At 41.4% G+C, this 19,950-nt stretch overlaps 2 protein-coding genes across 5 annotated transcripts in view; one reads left to right on the top strand and one right to left on the bottom strand.

Annotated features, from left to right (window-relative positions):
- The first annotated feature begins 2,220 nt into the window (after positions 1 to 2,220).
- cxxc5b (CXXC finger protein 5b) lies at positions 2,221 to 13,814 on the top strand. 4 transcript variants are annotated; one of them, XM_079480114.1, is made up of 3 exons: positions 2,221 to 2,559; positions 4,949 to 5,982; positions 12,029 to 13,807. In XM_079480114.1, the coding sequence occupies exons 2-3, from the start codon at positions 5,182 to 5,184 to the stop codon at positions 12,071 to 12,073; spliced, it is 846 nt and encodes a 281-aa protein (XP_079336240.1). In that variant the 5' UTR covers positions 2,221 to 2,559; positions 4,949 to 5,181; the 3' UTR covers positions 12,074 to 13,807. The 4 variants fall into 4 exon arrangements, with proteins under 4 accessions (XP_079336240.1, XP_079336239.1, XP_079336242.1 ...); XM_079480113.1 differs by having other exon boundaries at positions 2,241 to 2,559; positions 4,987 to 5,982; XM_079480116.1 differs by having other exon boundaries at positions 2,426 to 2,559; positions 4,987 to 5,982; positions 12,032 to 13,226.
- Positions 13,815 to 18,481: 4,667 nt separating this feature from the next.
- The window catches only part of LOC306907389 (uncharacterized protein), a gene marked incomplete at its 3' end in the record, with an annotated part of 11,545 nt that continues 10,076 nt past the window's right edge, over positions 18,482 to 19,950 (bottom strand). Inside the window, exon 6 of the mRNA XM_079479445.1 lies at positions 18,482 to 18,561. Coding sequence (XP_079335571.1) covers positions 18,482 to 18,561 — 80 coding nt within the window. The remainder of the gene's footprint in view (positions 18,562 to 19,950) is intronic.

Here is a 19,950-nt window from a genome sequence, read left to right as displayed (position 1 = left end):
GTTATGTTGGGAGGCATGGATATCTCAGTCACTGAAAAACAGGAGGTTGACAATGCAGAACTCAAAACCTCAGGTACATACTTGTGAGGGAGAGATGGAGAGAAGCTGTCCGGGGTACAAGTGGGCTGTATTTCTGCATTTGAGTAGCAGGCAGACAGCATTCCTCAGCGTCTAACAAAACCGGACGTTTCCTCCATCTCTTTCTTTTTTCCTCACAGTCTCTGTGCCGTCGTCTTTCAAGTGGGTTTTATCCTCTCCTGTGGAGCGGGTCATGTGTCTGGCTGCCAGAGAGAGCCATGTGACGTTAATCCAGCGTCCGTTCCCCACCCCCTTCCCACTCAATCCCCCCGACCGACAGACAGACACACACACAGACCCTCAGATAGGAAAGTAAGAGAGAATGTATTAAAGTTATCTGAGAATTATGCGGCCGTGAGGAAAGGCAAACATTTATTTGAGATGGTTTCTCTTTATTTAACGTCGGCCGTTTAATTAGTTTTGGGGTCAGAAAGGTAAAGCTGTATCATGTGGCCTATTTGGAGATGAGACGTGTTTCCCCACATGTTATAACACAGCTCTGCTACGCTGGGGCCAGATACTACAGGAATGTCCTCCAGGGTATGACGCAAGATCCAAAGGTCCGATCAATGGGCCTGCAAACAAAACTGGCTCAAATCAGGGCCGTCACCCCTTCCCCCATTATAAAGATTATTGGTTGGTCAATATGGGTTTCCGATCTTCCCCTTGGGTTGCCTTAAATCGCATTTATTCTAGAATACAATGTTTTTGGATGGATGATCTGGATGGTGATAAGAACAATATCCTGACAACCATAAATGCATGAGTTTCATATAATTCAGGATGATACCATCTGTAATACCATCTGCTACCATTCAGCTTGCGTTAACAAAGCAAAGGGTATGGGTTTGAACCCCAGGGAACATGCATACTAATAAAAACAAGGTATACCTTAAATGCACCTAAAGTGGCTTTAGATAATATGTAAATGCATTGAACTAATGTACACAGGCCTAAACACAGAGTTGTCTATTCTGTGAATATGGATAAATGAAGACACGTGAATGAAATGGCAAGCTTCGAAAGCACAGTGCCACTTTACTCTTGTCTAAACTTGTTAATGCAATCGTGTAGGACTATAACGCGCACCTCCGCGTCAAACCCGCAGCCGGCAGCGGCGCGCTGATCGATCCGCATTGATCGTCCCTGACGAGCTGTTCCACTTTCCAGCCAATGCACGAGCTCCCGTCTGCGATTGGGAAGGAGGCCGAAACGGAGGAAAATTTCTGCCGCCCTGGCGGTGTCACTTCCCCACACTTCAGCTGGCCGCCTGCCAAGCGCGCAGGACGCTCGCAAGAGGTGGAGTGGACTCGCGTAGCGACGAGGAAGAGCGTCCACGAGCGAGAGGACGGACAAATGGACACGCGTACAGAAATGGCCCTTCTGTGACAGTGATGCACCAAAGCACAGAAAAAACAGGTTATTGTGGTAAACACCAGCTCAGTTTCTTTTGGACAAAGATTAATGATGTTTTTTTTTTATTTTTCCGACGTAAAGAAATTCATGTTATATTGAAATGATTAATGTCAACTATGTTTGCTGCGTACTGCTAAATTAACCTGAATATCATTGTATAAACGCGCATGATTACTTGTTCACGTTAATTGCAATAATAAGCCTGCATTTTAATTACCCAAACATTTGTAATTATTCAATAATTTAATATATTATTATCATTTAGGCTAATAATATAGGCCTACATTACATATATATATATATATATATATATATATATATATATATATATATATATATATATATATATATATATGTATAATATTATTTCAATGATAGTTTATTGTTGGTTGTGTATTATTATGTTTTTTTGTAATTAAGTATTAAAATGATCAAATAACGTAAAGATGCGTAATGGTCATTATAATTTACACTCGATTTAGTCCTCAAAAAACACCGTCACGCATTAAATTGTGTATTTTATTTGTGTTGACGGTTATACTATTTCAAATAATATCAAAATAACCAGTCAACATCAATTTCCTAAAAATCACGAATGTGAAGAAGTTTTGATATTACAATCGTGCGCTCGATGAACAAAATATGTGAGCGCAGCAAACAATGTCAACAATGGGCTGAGACTCCAGCCCTCTCCATAAGAAGTGCTCTCAAAACTATACTTCATTCATTATTCCATTCTCATATGCACACACAGAAAGAGAGAGAGAGACATAAACATCCACAGGACTATTATATCATCTCCCATTCATGCGCACCTCTTTAACCACTTAGAGGTTTATTTATTTTTTCCGTGACGGAAAGTCCACTTCGGTTTTTGTGTGAAGCTCCAAAAATCTATGAAATGTGTTTGCATGCTCTTCTCCGGGAGCGAGGATGTGGAGGTGGGATAGAGAGACGCGAGAGGTTGGAGGAGCCCACGCGCTCGCTTTCGGACAAAGTGCGTTCCGCCCGTATCAGCCGGTGTTGGTGTTTATTGAAGGAAACAGCGAGGATCAATCTGTTTGGGTGAGCATGGCCTTTAATTCGTGATCTTCGTCTTTTATATGTCTTCATTTAAATATAAATCAGCGCCGAGCGTGAGAGCGCCGGACCGCTCGGACAGTCGTAACGCGCCCCTCGGCTCGCCAGCGCGTCGGTCGGTCGGTGCGAATAAAAAAGCAGCATGTGTTTTCACGTATGCATTCTGCTTATATGCAAATGAGGGCAATGTTTGGACTTGTTTTACGCTGTTCGAAGTTACAATGACATTCACCCGACACGAATAAGTTGGCACGAAAATAACAAGGGAATGTCAGTTAATTTAACCATCGCGACGTGTTGGCGCATACCGAGTGTTGTCACCATAGACACATCGGTTGAGATCAGACAAAAGGGGTTCTGTTTTACTGTCAAATGATCGGAACTGCTTGACATTTTGCCTATAGCCGGACATGCATTAGATGCATTAGATGTATTGATGTAACTTTGGCACGGGTAACCAAATAGGCGCACGGAATAGTTTACGCATTTACGCGTGTTTGTTTCTGCCCGTTGTTTGGCTGTATCGTTGTCACCGTAAACATACAATTATGGCATTTTATGGTTTTATTGATTGTCCGCATGCTGTTGTGAGAGAATCCGAGTGGGAATATTTGAATTCTTTCAGAATTACACGTGGAGAACCTTACGCATGCATGCGCATTATATATTCCCTGGATTATTAATCCATTATGAGTTGCATGGAAACTTTTTGTGCGCGGTGCGTATTTGCATCTAAATGCTTTAAATTGCTTGAACGTGAATGTATGAATTGAATCTGGGTCTGTAGGGGTTGATGAGAGGGTGAGATGAATGGGTTTAATTGACGTGATTGTTTGACTAAAATGAGCTGACACGTAGCTCTTGATAAGCAGGTCATCTCGTTCAGGTCGAGTTGGGCTATTTGTGCAGGTTTGGCTATTGTTCCCTGGTGATGTCCAGAGCTCTGTTGGCTACGTCGCGCTATTGTCCCTCTGGCTCGCCGCAATACCGGACACAGCAATTTCCAAACGCGTTTGAGCCTCATTTATGTTTAATCTGCCCATGGCGCATTGGACACGAGGCAACTCAGAATTACGATCTACATAAGCGTTCAAACTGTTGCTAGGAAGTTATTTATCTGTAAATCTGGTCAATCATTTACTGAACTCGTCATTGACTGAATTCGGATCCTGGCTTTACCTGCATATGGGGGCTACTTTCCCTAGTAAGTTTGTACGCATGACTGTTCAGTATGGATGTGATTATAATATGAGCTTGTCTTTCGATAAAATATTTAAATATGTAATTTAAGCAATACCTAATTTCAAGGTAAATATAACACATGTTTACGACTCATTAAACTTTAAATGAATAGTTCACCCAAAAAAGAAGATATTTCGAAGAATGTAGGTAAACAACATTGCCCCCAATTGACCTCCATGGTACGGACAGAAAACCACCAAAATAAATTAAAAGACATTAGATAATTGATGACAGTATTTTTGTGTGAACTGTCTCTTTAAATACATGAGTTCTCACCAATGAAGTCAGATCAGTTAGAATGATGGGACCGAAATGTATTCTTTAGTATGTACAATCATATCAAAATAATGAATTAATTAAATAGCCAAATTAACATAATTCATAAAAAACTTTCAATGTCCATTTCATGCTCACGACTGAGTTTGTACCTTGACATTCTGATTTCATCGTCGCCTCACCCCAGGAGCTTTGCGCCTGAGCTCACGACACGGCTTTGTGATACACAGACCGCCTGTGGACCCTGATAGACGTTCCTCACTGAAAAGCAATTGCTGTCACGAGAAACAGGTTTCGGAACGTAATAGTTATGAAATAAAACAATTTAACCGACTCAAACTGTCCAATCGGATATCTAAACAGAATCTTTTTTTAACCTTCTCAGTCGTTTGTAACTATTTCGGTTCTGTGGGAGGACATAGCACAAGGCATAATAGTCACTAGAGCAGATACCTAGAAGAGATAATGTTGGCAAAGACATCAAGATGGGTCAAATGAGGCCACTGTGAGCAGCAGTTTATTTGTCACTTCTGATCTCGCGCTGGTATCAGCTGAGCCATACAAAACAACATGGGTTATGTTGATTCGTGTTATCATTGTCAAAGAATTCGTTTGCCTATAAACGATATTTAGCAGGAAGGGAAGTGGTGTGATGCTTTACCGCTGCAGCGTGACGCTAATTTATTTTGCGCTTGACAGGGTTAGAAGTTTTTGAGGTGAGACCGACGTGTTTCTCCATGCTTTTTAAGTCTGGAAGACGCTACTAAAACACCCGGCCTCTCCAAATGAATCATGCATCTAATCTCTTGCTCTCTTTTCCCTTTCCTTTCTGATTTTCTCCACCTTTCTGTGCAAGCTTTCTTTCTATCTTTCTTCTGTCTCTTGGATTCTCAGGCCTTTGCGGCGAACGGATCAGTGAGATGTTCCTGAGGCAAGCATAGTGAGGACTGCAGCTCCAGCGGCATTTTCTCCAGCTGTGCATGCGTCAGTCTTGTCTTGGCATCAGTCGGAGGAGCACTGCAATTTTATCCCCTGTTCATCCACACCTTCGTCATCTCCCTCCCCCTCACGTCTGCCAGCGGAGGGTCCATGGAGGGAAGCAGAGCTATAGAGGATGAGGAGGCGCAGGACAGCTGCTGTGGCGATGAAGAGTCATCCCCTGTGGTCGAGCGGAGAAACCGCAGCGGTATCATCAGCGCTCCGCTCAGCAAGAGTCTGAAACGCTCACGGGCTCTATCGCAGTACATCGCAACCTGCTCAGCCGCCGCCGTCGCCAGCGTCGCAAACGCTAACAGACTCGCCCAGAGCTCTATGGCGGCGGGTGTCAAAGCACACGCGACGACCGGGCAGCACAGATCGCAGGTTGGGTACGCCAAAGTGGACCGTGGCGCTCTTGTGTCCGGTCTTCTGGACTCTCCCAGTGGCCTTCATCTCGCCCAGGCGGCTGAGCTCTTGAGGCGGGCCGGCATGCTACTTCCTGTCAACGACCCCTCTAACGTCAACGTGGGAGGGGATATGGAGACAGTCTCAGCTTCTGATTCACTGGGCAGCGTGATGGACTTCCCGTTGCTTGGCAGCGGCGGAGTGGGCGGAAGCTTTCCGTATCACCCGGGGCTTTTCATCATGACGCCGGCGGGTGTGTTTCTAGCGGACGGAGCACTTTCTCACGTGACTGGAGCGTCAGAACATCAGCAGACGCAGAGCGAGATCTCATCGGCCATTGGCGCCAACGGGAAGAAAAAACGGAAGCGATGCGGCCTGTGTCCGCCATGTCGGCGCAGGATAAACTGCGAACAGTGCAGCAGTTGCCGCAACAGGAAAACCGGCCATCAGATCTGCAAGTTCCGCAAGTGCGAAGAGCTTAAAAAGAAACCTTCTGGCGGGCTGGAGGTAAGACGGGATGCAGTAAATTCCAGTAAATTCTGAATACTGAAATACTAAATATCCAGTTGACAAAAATGATGGCAGACTTGACCCCGAGTCACTAGCATGAGCACCACAGCTCAATGTGTCAAAGCATGTGAGCTTATCAACAAAACACACATGGAACACATTTAGTTTTGGTGCTTAAGCGTCATTTCCTTACCAACCCCCACCATCTCCCCAGTGTTTCCTGTCCCATCAATGCTGTCCTTAAAGGGATAGTTCACCCAAAAATACAAATTATGTCATCATTTATTCACATTCATGGCATTCCAAACCTGTATGTAAATATTTTTCTGTGTTACACGAACAAAGATGGTTTGAGAAATGTTTCAGTGGTTTTGTGTCCATACAGTGGAAGTCAATGGGGGGGGTCAATGTTGTCTGGTTACCAACAATCTTCAGAAGTGGGAACTGCCATTCATTCATACAACCATTCTTACATAAATTATTATTAAAATTAGTTTTTGTTACCGTAAAGTGTCTGTAAATTAACACTTCTCTTGGCATATTATCAAACTGAATGTTGTTTTTTGTAAACCCGTCTCTCAGACTAAGTAACTTGAGATGTTTCTGTATTGTGCTCAGGTGTGGGAAAATAAGTCTTTGCTGATTTAAGCTTGTTAGGGTCTGTGTCAGCGGTGTCGCGCAAAGATAAGGTCTTAGTTCGTGGCTTATTTTTTCAAGGATGCTTGAGAATGTGTTATGAATGCTCTACAGGTAAGGCTCCCCTTCACTGGCGTCTGTTAGATGCTGTAATCATCTGATGATTAGATGATTAAAGTGTCAGTAACGCATTTACTCAGTCTGGATGAATGCGATGAATATAAAATGTTTAACTACTGTGTCCCAACCAAGCGCTTTATGTAGAACACAAAAGAAGATATTTTGAGAAATGTCTCAGTGGTTTTGAGTCCATACAATGGAAGTCAATAGCAGGCAGTGTTTGGTTATCAATGTTCTTCAAAATAAAATCTATTTTGTGTTCTGCAGAAGAAAGAAAGTCAAGGTTTGAAAAAACAAGAGATTAAATGATAAAATAATTTTCATTTTAGGGTGAACTATCCCTTTCACATACAGTACATCTTATACAGTTTACTTACATTCTGAGTACCTCCATTAACAGAGAACTCTTAACGCAAAAGAATTCACATGCTGTGTAGTAAACGTAAAACATTTTTTCACTCCGCACAACGTGATGCTAAAATGTTTCATGTTGTGTCTGGTTAGGACACAGTGCAAGATGTGTAACTCAGGGACGAATAACCTTCATTTGTAAGTGTACATGTGGGGCCTGAGTAAGGCAGTTTCTGTGTGGTTATACGAATACGTTTGTTTTCATGCATGTTAGCGTGCGTGCATGAATGCGTGCGTGCGGCAGCCCTGTGAGGTCCATCTGGCCTTTGCGCCTGTCATCTGGAGCGCCAGGTGTCGGTACGTCCCAGAACCCCTCGCTGTCTTATCCTCCGAAGAGCCCTGACCACATGTGCGTGTCTGTTTGTGTGCGACAGCTCTGGTGTAAATCATTATAGACTGAACTTGTGTAACTTCTTGTGTCGTGCTGAATGCTGACCAGCCATCTTCCTCTGATAAGACGTTCTGCAGTGGACGGTTGGAGGTAGTTATGGAGGTATTGCTGTGTGCTGGAGCTCATAGCGTTTGTGTTGATCTGTCTTTGTGTAGGCATCAGTCAAACTATATGCGGATATGTGAATCGCTTCTGGCAACACAAACTTCATTTCACACTTTGTCACATATCAGAATGTCTACATCTGCTTTGTAACAGTGTCGCAAATGCGTGCAGCATTGCGCGCGACATTCTTAGCATTGCTACGAGGGGCGTTACAGCGGGCTGTTTTCTACGGTCAGTTATCAGATCACGATAGAATCACAGTCAAGCTACACCGTTGATGTGCTTTGCTACCCTTCTGACCAATAACTCATCTGGTTTAATGGCACACATATTTGAAGGAAACACCATTGCCCCCTTGAGTACAGAGGATTGTTAAGGCCCCGGTAACGCTAGAATGTATGTTAAGCATGTACAATGAGATCAGACGCTTGCAATTCTTATCATCTGCATTTGCATACATATCTTACAAGTATTTTTCATTTTTTTTTATTATTTTATATAACGCTGCTGTCCTTCTGAAACCTCGTATCTCCTTATTTCAATTAATTTTTAGCCCCCTTTATGTTTGTCAATAGGTTTTGTAAATATCTAACCAATCAAATATTTAAAAAAAGTTTACATACTATTAAATAATAAAACAATCTGTGTTATTTCCATTTCCTGAACAATTGTGAAATTCGACATCCGAGGTTTTAGAAGGACAGCGACGATTTTCAATCGTATATTTGATATATATCAAATATATGTTATATATGTATTTTATTTATCAAATGTATTAGACCACCACCCAACGTAAGGTTTGTGCCATAGCTGCCCTAAACTAACAGTATCTGTGTTTACCAAAATCCTTTGAATGGTTCTGTAATGGTTAAAGGTGTAGTTCACCTTCAAAATGAAAATTCTGTCATCTTTTAAACGCCCTCTTGTCATTTCAAACCTGTATGACTTTCTTCCTTCCACAGAACACAAAAGAAGATATTTAGAAAAATGTTGTTAACAGCCCCCATTCACTTGAAATGGTTGGTGAATGGGGGGCTGTGCTGTTCTTTTACCAACATGAAAGAAAGTCATACAGGTTTGAAATGACAAGATGGCCTGTAAATGATGACAGAATTTTCATTTTGGATGTGAACTTCTCCTTTAATTCACCAATATGTGTAAGTCTTTAGTCACAGTATTTCTAATGCTAAAACATAATTCTTGTCATCCATGAATTCTCAAATTTACCGTTTTACAAGAACTACTTTATTAAGAAAGCACTTTATTGTATAATATAAAGCATGTTATTATTTATTTTTCATTCTGATCCCAATCGCAGTTATGTACTTGCTTTTACATTAATTTCTCAACTCTGAGAGAAGTTTTATGTGCCGGTTATATCAAAACATGAACAAAGAGTTTCAGTTTGTTATTTGCCTAATGAATAAAAATTATATTTTTTCATTTTTATACAGATTCTTAAAATGATGACGGTTGGTCTAATAAATCGGCTAAGCACTGTACAGTATACTAACAAATATTTAATATCGAGGGTGTCCTCCTGAAACCTTGTATGCCCAAATTTGCTGTTTGTGAGGAAATAGAAAAAAAAAATTCAATGACTTCTTGGTGTGTTGTCCAAGTTCAAAAGCACTTTTTTAATACGTTTTTTGGTTAGATATTTGCAAAACCCAGTGACAAACATAAAGGGTGACTAATAATAATAATAATAATGATTTATTGCAAAAAACGAAAATCACACAATATGGAGATAAGATGTTTCAGAAGGATTTCTTTTTTTAATCTTATGTTTAATATGTATTTGAATGTGTTTTTGAATCAGAGTTTATGTTCATATGTGTGAAATGCTTTAAGTTGAGACTGATGTTGTGTTTAGGTGTTAGTGTATACACTATTGTGTGTGTGTGTGCGTGTGTGTGTGCGTGTGCTTTATTGACAGCGGGTTGGTCTAGTTGAATGAGGCGTAGAGGACTTATGGAGTTTAAAGAGGCTTTATTGACAGGTCACAGTCAGTGGTGTTGGGGCATATTGACTTTTGATGCATAAGTGTGGGCGTTCTGGATGGCTAAACGCGTTCTCGTATGTAGCGCCTTTCATGGTGTTTCGAATCAGGGTTAGGTGTGTGTTTCCTGTAAATCTCGTTAGATTTTTGGACGGATTTATCGATGCTTGCCGTGCATGTCAGTGCATGCAAGTTTTGTTTATCTGCGTGTGCTGTGTGATCACAGGACATCTGTGTGGCGGTGGTCAGTATCTCGGAAAGTCCCTGATAGCTGAAGGGGTAGCATGGGTGTGGTCTTAGACATTGCCTGTCAGGCACCGCCCCTTCATCCTGTAGCGGAATCTCAGACTCACAACCAGACGGTCAAAGTATTTTAGGAACATGTGTATCGGTGTCTGTGCATGTGTGAGAGCCAAAGACAGAATCAAGCAGGCTATCAGACTTAAATAGACAGTTTATAGCAAACATGACTACTTAGAGGGATTTCAACTATCCAGAACACCCAAGCAACACCCTAGCAACCACCTGGAACACCTTAGCAATGCCTAGGCGAATAGTAAATATGTCTGTGTGACTGTTGTGTACTGTATATTATGTCATTTTTGTGTATTAGTGTGTGTAAATGTGTTTGTGTGTAAAGAAGAGACACAGAAGAGAGGATGATGAGTAAAAAATAACCTCCAAAATTAATCTGGTGAGTGTTCGTGTGTGAGAGAGAGAGCATGTCTGTCCGTCCGTGCATTCGCCGTCTGTCTGATTGGCCATGTGTATGGGCCCAGAGCCCACTCTGTGTTGGCTTGTCTGAGGGGTAGATGAGGGAAAAGGGGGTCTGTGTGTGTGTGTACAAACGCCAAGGCCCTGTCAGAGAGTAATGAGAGAGTGGGAGAGAGTGTTTGGGAAATAGAGAGAGGGGTAGGTCACATAAGGTGAAGTCAATGCCTGTGCACGTTACCCCATGACGAACATAACACTCCCTCCCTTTTCTGCCTCGGTCCCTCGCTCTTTCGTTATGAGGCCTGGAAGCCTTCCCAGGAAATGTTGCCGTTGTCTCCAATCTCCCAAAGTCCCACAGCCATAGACTCCCCCTACCCAGTCCCAAAGCAGGCTGGGAAAAAATCTGCCATTTGTACCACTGCGGTATTACAGCCCTTTACGGACTTAGTATTTCTGGCTCTGCAGAGAGAGAGAGAGAGAGAGAGAGAGAGAGAGAGAGAGAGAGAGAGAGAGAGAGAGAGAGAGAGAGAGAGAGAGAGAGAGAGAGAGAGAGAGAGAGAGAGCAACGATAAAGATCTAGAGATGTGGACAGAAAGAGAATATTGTTTAATGCTTCCATTTTTTAAATCGAAAGGACATTGGTTCCCAATTCGGATTTGTTCTGCTCATTCACACTAGGCGTGGTTAAAAATATTTTTTAGGAGTGCAATGTTTCAAAACGTGATATTCTTACACCAAGAATGAACAATTAAAGTTGTGTTTTTCACATGAATATCTTTGGCCAATTCAGATGAAAAGGTTAAATAAAATGTGCAGATGTTTGTCTAAACAAAACGACATCAGAAAGAAATAGAAAACTAGAACTGCTTCCATTCCATAAACGAAAAAAATGCACGTTCTTTTGATAGACAGATTCTTATGGATGTTACACAGCATCAACAGTGATTATGAATAACTTTATTATAAAACGGTCAGTTCTGGTCCTTGATTCTGATTGGTTGAGCCGAGTTCTTAGGTATTATAAAATACCCCCATTTATCAACAGATATTCACTGCTTCTTGGGGCTTATTGATTACTTTTATTTTATGTTCAATTTGATATTACATTTAACATTTTATTTTGCATACTAAGATAACATCCCACCTCTGCATCAGATGTAGTGCACTTGACATAAAGACATTGATTTGAAGGACAGTTCACCCAAAAATAAAGATTTTGTCATGGTTGACCTTCTCAGCTTTGGAACACAAAACCTCAATGGTTTTTTGTTCATAAAGTGAAAGTCAATGGGGTTAATGTTGTTTGGTGACCCACGAAAGAAAGTCATACATGTTTTGAATGACACGAGAATGAGTAAAATTTACTTAGTTTAAATTACTTGGCATGTGAAATATTTTCATCCTCTTGACTGTGATGCATTAAGTTGGTTAGTCAGCACATTTATGTAGCAGCATAGAAGACCAATTGATCTCAAGTCAGTGTAACGTGGGCCATTTCTTAGGTTCCCAGTTCTCGAGCACTAAGAGCACCGGCATTATTTCGGTGGAAAATATGTTTTTAGTCTAATCTGCCATTGTTTATGTTTTATCTCAAATAATCGATGACTCACGCTATTTTCTTTTCTTGTTTCCTTTTCCTTCCCCGTCCTTCCTGTCTTTCCAAGAAGGTCATGCTGCCAACTGGAGCTCCATTCCGGTGGTTTCCGTAGGGCAACGGGACCCTGCCCCCGACGTCCATCCCATAATGAAGGACTACCAATGGACAGCGATGCCACACTCACTTGGACTGGCGCGGACTTGTAACGCTGGGTACAAATAAACAAAACAAATGAAGAGCAGAACGATAGCACTATTCGAGAACGAACATGTCGCGAACCAAAAATAAACACTGGATGGCCGAACGTCATTCCATTTTTTCTCGGTTCCATTTCGGAACCGCCTTGAGTTCTTCTTCGGAATCTTGCCCTTTATTGGATGCTCTGGAACTATTTACCGCCAAATGGAAAATGGACAATCATTTTTATTTGTGTGTTTAGTGGTTTTGTTTGTCCATGTGTGGAGAAATGCCGTAATTTCGTTTAGAGAATGTATTCCCAAGGGTCTGTGTTAAAGCTTGTGATAATTAAGGAGCACTATTGTAATTTAGCACAGTGGTTCTTACTGACTGCCTCAATGTTACGATTGCCTTTTTATGTTAAGGGTTTCTTTTTTTTGATTCGTAATGCAGTTTCCAAGTCGCTCGATATTTGATACGAAAAGAAACGCAAACACAACTCTTTCATGTAGCATCCCTTACCTTAAACCGCTTGGAAGGTTCTTCGGGATTCGTTGTCTCGGTTGTTTGTTTTTAAATGCTGTACAACAAGCAGAATATATTTTTCATTCTGCACTGAGGCCTGCTGGGATTGGAGGGTGGGTGAAACCGATGGAACTAGAATATTTACGCCAGCTATTGGTGTAGTTGTGTGCCAGCTATTTCTTGTACCTGCCTCATTTTTGTGTAGCCTTACAAGATAGATCAAATGAAAACTAGTGGGAATCACACAATGAGTAGCAGACCAGAACCTAAAACGTTCAGTATCGATGTGTTATAATATTTCTGATTAGGATGTGATTTTTCTTAAATAATCTGATAAAGATGGCCCGAAGAGTGCTCCTTTACCTTTAAAAACACAATTTAAGACCCTTTCACATGATTCGTGTCAATGTTGCTTAATGACCTGAACTATTGGGAACAAAGTTTGCACGTACAATTTTTACTTTGAGCTTCAACATTTACCCTGAACTTGCGTAGCATAGCTGATATCAGCCGACAATTTACATTATGTATCATTACACAATAAAAGAAAGACTTCTGCGGGTATCTAGACACATCGAGATACATTTTGTGCACCTGTTTTCTGTTTCATGAAAGCAATCGACTGGACTTTTTTCTGTTCTAAGCAAAACGTTATCTCTATCATTCGCTTTCAATGTTTACCGTGCACGCTTACCTCTTTCCTGCTTCCTGGCAACCTCGTAAAATCGCCCTTCCGTGACACGATCTGCAAAGGTTCGGAGCTAAAGATACTTGTGTTGGGAGAAACGTTGAAGGCGCGAGTCATATGAAAGGGACTTTAGGTCATCCATATAACATGGAAACCGTGTTGGATAACGACGTTTTTGTTGGCTGTGATTGTCATTTGTTGTTCTTTTTTATTCTGATATTCTGGTCTGCCCACTTTAATTATTCTTGATTGATTCCAGGACCTTTAGGATTGAAATGCACAGAACCAAAACTCTTCATATCGTTCAAGAAAGAATACAACAGCAGGCCGTTCCCATGTTCTATGGGGGCCAAATTTATTGGTCTGCATAAACGAATGCATGTATTTGTGTCCAAAGCCAAGCGTTCAGAGGTCTTGGCATCCTCAATTTAATAAACCGAGGTGCAAACCAAACCCAACATTTCTTAATGTGTGTCATATTAACGTTCGCATTTTACAATTCATGCTGCTTCATTGTTCATTTGTGATTATAAATGAGTGATTTTTTTTTTCGTCTTACTAATTTAGTATACATTTAATCACAGTTTGGAATCATGCGTCATTTTGTTATGACGTTAGGTAAATTCAAACTTATATCTATTATTGCACACTTGGGGATTTAAACAAACTCTAAAGAACATGACCAAGAACGATAACTGTGAACAATAACCATAATGATAACTATGTTAGTGTACACACTAGCTGACAATAACTTGGTGTATTTTGCTGTAGTGTCACATTTTTAACGTGCGAACCCTTCATAATTGGATGGATTGTGACTGGCTGTCGATATTTTAATATTCATCATCTGAGCGGAGATAAATCAATCTCAAAGCAATCCCAACAATATTGTTCTTAGTTATTTTAATAGTTCGTTGTGAATGCGGCTATTCGCTTAAATATTGAATGATCTCCTAAATTCCTTATATTTATGGTTATTGTTCTTGGTGTGAAATGCCTTAAAAGGGATATTTTACCCAAAAATGAGAATTACACACATCCTTAAGTTGCTCCAAACCTGGGCACATTTTGTTATTCTGTTGAACATAAAGCAGACAAAAAACTATGATAGTCAGTGGTTCCCCAGGACTTTTTGGTTTCTCGCATTCTTCAAAATATCTTCTTTTTAAAACAACAAAATGTATCCAGGTTTGGAACAACTTGAGGTTGAGTAAATCATGATCGATTTTATTTTTATTGAACCAACACCAATAACTCCAACAAATGGCAGTGGGCAATTTTGGCCAAGCAACACGAACACTTAAAATGTACTTGCCTCAACATAGCAACGCCCTGGCAACGACCCATCCCGGCAAATCTATTTTGCAAAGGGAAGCGCCACTTTTAAAATCTTTTTTTCTTATGTTTATTTCGCAAAGAATTTAATGGAAAGAAGTCACGCGAGGTGAAATGAACGAGCACGCATATTCTTCTGACAGAATCGCGCGTTTGTCGCGAGTGGGTTAAACCAGTGAACGCGGTCTGATATTTTCGTCCGCGGTGTAGGAGTGAGTGAGGGTGTGAAAGCTTTTTTCTCCGCAGGCCGCGTCTGACTGTCTCACTCCCCGGGGCCGTCACTCCGATGACAGCGCATGCGCGGTCCCGTGTTTAGAAAAAGGATGCTCGTCTTGCCGTCCAGGTGCGAGCGCGCGGCCATCGCAAGCGATTTAATAGCAACCCGATGAATTTGAATCTGCGAGCAAGCGATCCAGAGGTGTGGAGGTTTGTTAGCACGCCATTTGCGACGTTGTGTTCGTCTGTGAAATGATGGCTTACGATCACAGAATGGCTGATGCTTGGGGGACGTTGCACGCCTTATCGACATCATCCAGGCTCTTCTGTGCACTGGTCCAGCACACACACACACTGCTCTGGCCTCTCACTCAAGCGACGGGGCGCACGTAGAGAGAGAGAGAGCGCGGTAACCAGGGCGATGGTTGATAAGATATTCGCTCCCCCACGGTTCATTCGTTCCAGGGGAACAGGAGCGCGGTGCTACTATGGTAACGGTGGAGCGAGATGTTGCGCTATAATTGGTGCAGTGCTGCGAGCGGCATAGCGGCACTTCCAGGTGCGCGTGTCAGCGCGCGGGAGCCACGATATTACACTCCCGCTGGGAGAGATGACGGAAAAGCACAACGTGTCCAGACTCTTCTCAAAAATTTCAGCACGGTGGTGTTGGATATGAAAAAAATCCCATATGAAAATTAACCAGGGTTTTGCCATAGTTTAACTGTGGTGTTAAGTAAATAGCCTCAATTTGACTATATCCTATACAGGTGCAACTATTATTTATGGTAATCGGTCCATCAATAACAGGCCCTGGCTGATTCAGATATTCTGTAACATGTTTTTAGGAATATAGTCATAAATAGCATCATTTTCACATTTCCTGTGATTCATTTGACAGATTCTTATTTTACAAATAATACAAATTCATATTTAATGTTTCAATTTTTATTATAAGATGAACATTTTTGTAGGGGCCAAAGGTTACTACTATAATAAAACCGTGGTTAATGTTCCTAAGGGGTGGAGGCTTTGGTGGGTTCGGTGTGGCTTAAAGGAAGAGTTCGCCTTCAAAATGAAATCTGTCATTATTTAGACGTTTGTCATTATTAACTGTTATGACTTCGTCTTCTGCAGAACACAAGAAAAATATTTTGAAAAATGTTTGGAACAGAGAACCAGTGGTCCCCATTTACTTGCATTGGCTTTGTGTCCATACAATAGACGTCAATGGGGACCAAAGATTTTTGGCATTTTCAGGATATCTTCATTTGTGTTTTGCAGAGTAAAGAAAAACAGGGTGAGTAAATGATGACAAATTTCATTTTGAATGTAAACTAGTCCTTTAATGTCTTGAAAACGCAATATGATAGAAACACGTTTACATATAAATAATTCATTTAACACTGTAAAATGATATTGGCCACTAAATCAATCTCAAATACATAATTTAAGATCTGCATGTGTAGTTGACTTAGATATAGTCTGTGGCTCATTTAAGATATAGGGTTTATTTTGTATGTTTTGTGCGCAAACAATTATTGGTACAATAATGACTTTGTTTCCTCAGGAAAGTCTAATCCGTAGTGAGCTCTCCATTATGTTTCCCATTCATCTTAACAGATGTTGTAGCCCTGGAAACATGAGACCTGGATGTTTCACGGGTAGCAAGATTGTTCAAACATTACATACTTTACCCCAAATATTGAATATAACTAATGCTCGGGCACAGGTGAGTGTTACTGCGTTCATGTCAGATCTGACATAAATTGCTCATGAACGGCGAGGCCGCATATGGCAGCAAATCATTTCTAAGTGGAATCCCTGAATTGTCATCTCTCAATTGTGGAAATACAGATGATGTGAACCCAACATAAATCTGCCATTTACGAGCACATCCAAATTCAGAGGCAAGTTATTCATTTGAATCTGAAATGGTCAGAAATCCAGAACACGCAAGCACTTTGGAAAAGAAGACACAGGCTTGCACTGTCATCTGCACTTCTTTGTAAGTTTACCACGGTGTCTTTTCACTCGCATGTGTAATTTTGAGAAACAAATTCAATCTTTTCATGTGACTTCGCATGGTGAAAGTGTGCTGTTTTTACAGGCCAATCTATCAGAACGGAGACATGGAGGAGGGCTATCACCGTAGACGGAAAGAACATTTTCCTTTCCTAGAGATTGCTGGATCCCCCACCCCCCTTTGTCCAGGCTGTGTCTGGCTTTAATTGCGTATGGTGGCAGGAAAACGCTGCTGGCCACGCTCAGGTCTCTCACAGAGAGGAAGCCATCTAATTTCACCCCCCCCTCCTTTCACGCTACAAACACGCATGCCGTGCAGCTGACGGTACACCATCCTCTCCGTCTCCAGCGACCTTTTCTCTCTGTGTATGTTCACTCCTTTCTCGAATACACAAACACGTACCACACAAGACCTTGTTTCATGGTTGCGTTTACAGCCATCAACACACAAACTATGATTGTTCTCTTTCTCCTTGCCCTTGTGGGCACATGGATGAGACACGATTTTATTTTTTCGCACTACAGTACATTAGTGATGAGTTCAGTAAAGTTCAGGTTTGGTACGCCTCAAGAAATAAGAGAACTGAGCAGACTTTGTTGTGTATGAGTGGCGAGATTTAACGTTATTGCCATCTTGTTTCAATTTACAGCGCTTGTTCTCATTGATATTCGACATATACTGTAGATTGTAAATGTATTGTTTGGCTTAGAAGACATTTATTAACCATTTAAGTCATTTGGATTGGTTTAATGATGGCTGTATTTTTTAAGCTTCTGAAGCACAAGTAGCGACCATAACTGCATTTTAATATAAAAGTGTGTAAAACTAATAAGGATGAGTAAATAATACTATTCCCATATATTGCAAAAGTGCTAATCTAATCGAAAACGCACTCCTCATCAAACCTCTAGGTTTATTGGTAGCATGCTTAAACGCAGACGTGTTCACCTTAGGAATCGCACTTAGTCCACTAAATACTTTCACAAGTCTGTGTTTTCTGTAGGCCTGTTGTGTGCGGTGATGTCATGTTTTTTAACCTCGCCTGCCGTGAGAGCTCCATCTCGCTGCTAATTGGACACGACCGCTATCTCACAATCTCCTCCAGACCAATCAATACACAGCATTTACCGAAGGGAATTATGAGCCATTCGACAATTACGCCGTAATACCGAGACACACACCATAAACCTACATTAGCCAAGTTGAAACAGGAGTGAAGCCTATTTCACATTCACATTATCATCTGAACTCAAAACATTCTCGGAGGGATCGTCAGAGTAGATTCGCTGGTGTTGTAATTCAGCACGAGCTCTCGTCCTGATGGTATGGTGCAGGGCAGAGGGAGGTGAGAGGGCCGGTCAGATACTTCCCAGATCTGGGGGAGGGGTGGTTGTGTGTGTGTGTGTGTGTGTGTGTGTGTGTGTGTACACAGTTTTCACCTCGCCGCTCGAGTCACCAACAGAGCCTATTAAAGCCAGCGGCCTTCTCCAACAAAGAACGACTGCCAATTACAGCCGCCTGTCCTCTCTCTCTCTCTCTCTCTCTCTCTCTCTCGCTCAATCTCTCCTCTCAGCCAGTTTTTTGGTTTTCACCGTCTTGCTTTTCCGGACCATCATGCCTCTTGCTGTCCGTCTGGCTTCAACATGTATTTGTCACAACTGTTCAGTAACTGTTCAGTGTGGCTCAAAAGAATTGAGTTCACCTTTAAAATGAAATGTCCGTCATTATTTTCACGCCCTCTTGTCAGCAAACCTGTATGACTTTAATTTTTTCTGCAGAACACAAGAGAAGATATTTTGAAAAATACAGTGAATTGTTGGTCCCGCATTGTTCAGTAAGGTTCTTACATGCCTTTTAAGATGTCGGTGGCGACAAGAAACAGCTTTTCTCTTCAAAAAAGTGATTTTCTATACAAAAGTTGCTTTCATGATGCTTTAGGCCGCTACTACATTGTTGCTAAGTTACGATTGCGTTTTAAGATGTTGCTATGTGGTGGCTAGGGCATTGCTATGAGCTTAATGACCCAAACAATAGTGACTATGATTGTTTCCCTTTTTAATTGTCCAGGTGGTTGCCAGGGCGTTACTATGAAGATGCCAAGGTGTTCTGATGGGTGTTACCACATTGCTATTCAGGTGCTTGGGCGTTCTGGATGGTTGTTGGGTTGCTACTTAATAGCCAAAATCAAAAAAGCCCCAAAGTTTCTATACTTATTTTAACATCTACCTGGAAAAATCTTTTAACAAGGTGCATTAGCCTATGAGCCATGGACTTGAAAGAATAGTTAACACAAAAATAAAAATCTAATCATCATTTATTCACCATTATGTCATTTGAAATCTGCATGACTCTTTGTTCTGTGGAACAAAAAAGAAGATATTTTGAGACATGTCTCGGTGGTTTTGTGTTCATACAATGGAAGTCAATAAAGTCATTGGCTACTAATGTCTTCTGTCATTGTGTACTATTAAACAGGTTTGGAATCACACGACCATTATTGTAAAAATATATTTAGCAAACCCCAAACTGAAATACAAGTGATGTAATGTATCTTTAAATCAATAGATGTATAACATCCATCATTTGTTTGAAACATTATTGCAGAGGAAACTATGTGCTGTGCTGCGTCATATTACATCTCTTCCAGGACTTGAATTCGGTAAACCAACGGGTTTAAGCTTGCATGAGCTGCTGGAGGTAAAGTATAGAACTTGCTTGAGGGCCAACATCTAACTGATGATGTTTTATGCAGCTGTGAAACTCAGAAGCGCAGAAGTTGCTGCAGAACTCTTGTTGTGAGGGGATGAGGAAGGTGAGCTCAGTCGTAGCCTATGGCTGTGAATCTACACACAAACAATGTTTCTCTTTCTATCTCACTTTTTTGTCCACCTCCCTCTCTCTCTCTCTCTCTCTCTCTCTCTCTCTCTCTCTCTTCTCTCTCTCTCTCTCTCTCTCTCTCTCTCTCTCTCTCTCTCTCTCTCTCTCTCTCTCTCTCTCTCTCTCTCTCTCTCTCTCTCTCTCTCTC

The sequence above is a fragment of the Barbatula barbatula genome, assembly GCF_947034865.1.
Source record: "Barbatula barbatula genome assembly, chromosome: 18".
NCBI lineage: Eukaryota > Metazoa > Chordata > Actinopteri > Cypriniformes > Nemacheilidae > Barbatula > Barbatula barbatula.
The sequence above is the reverse complement of the archived record's forward strand: the minus strand, read 5'-3'. Positions and strand labels throughout refer to the sequence as shown.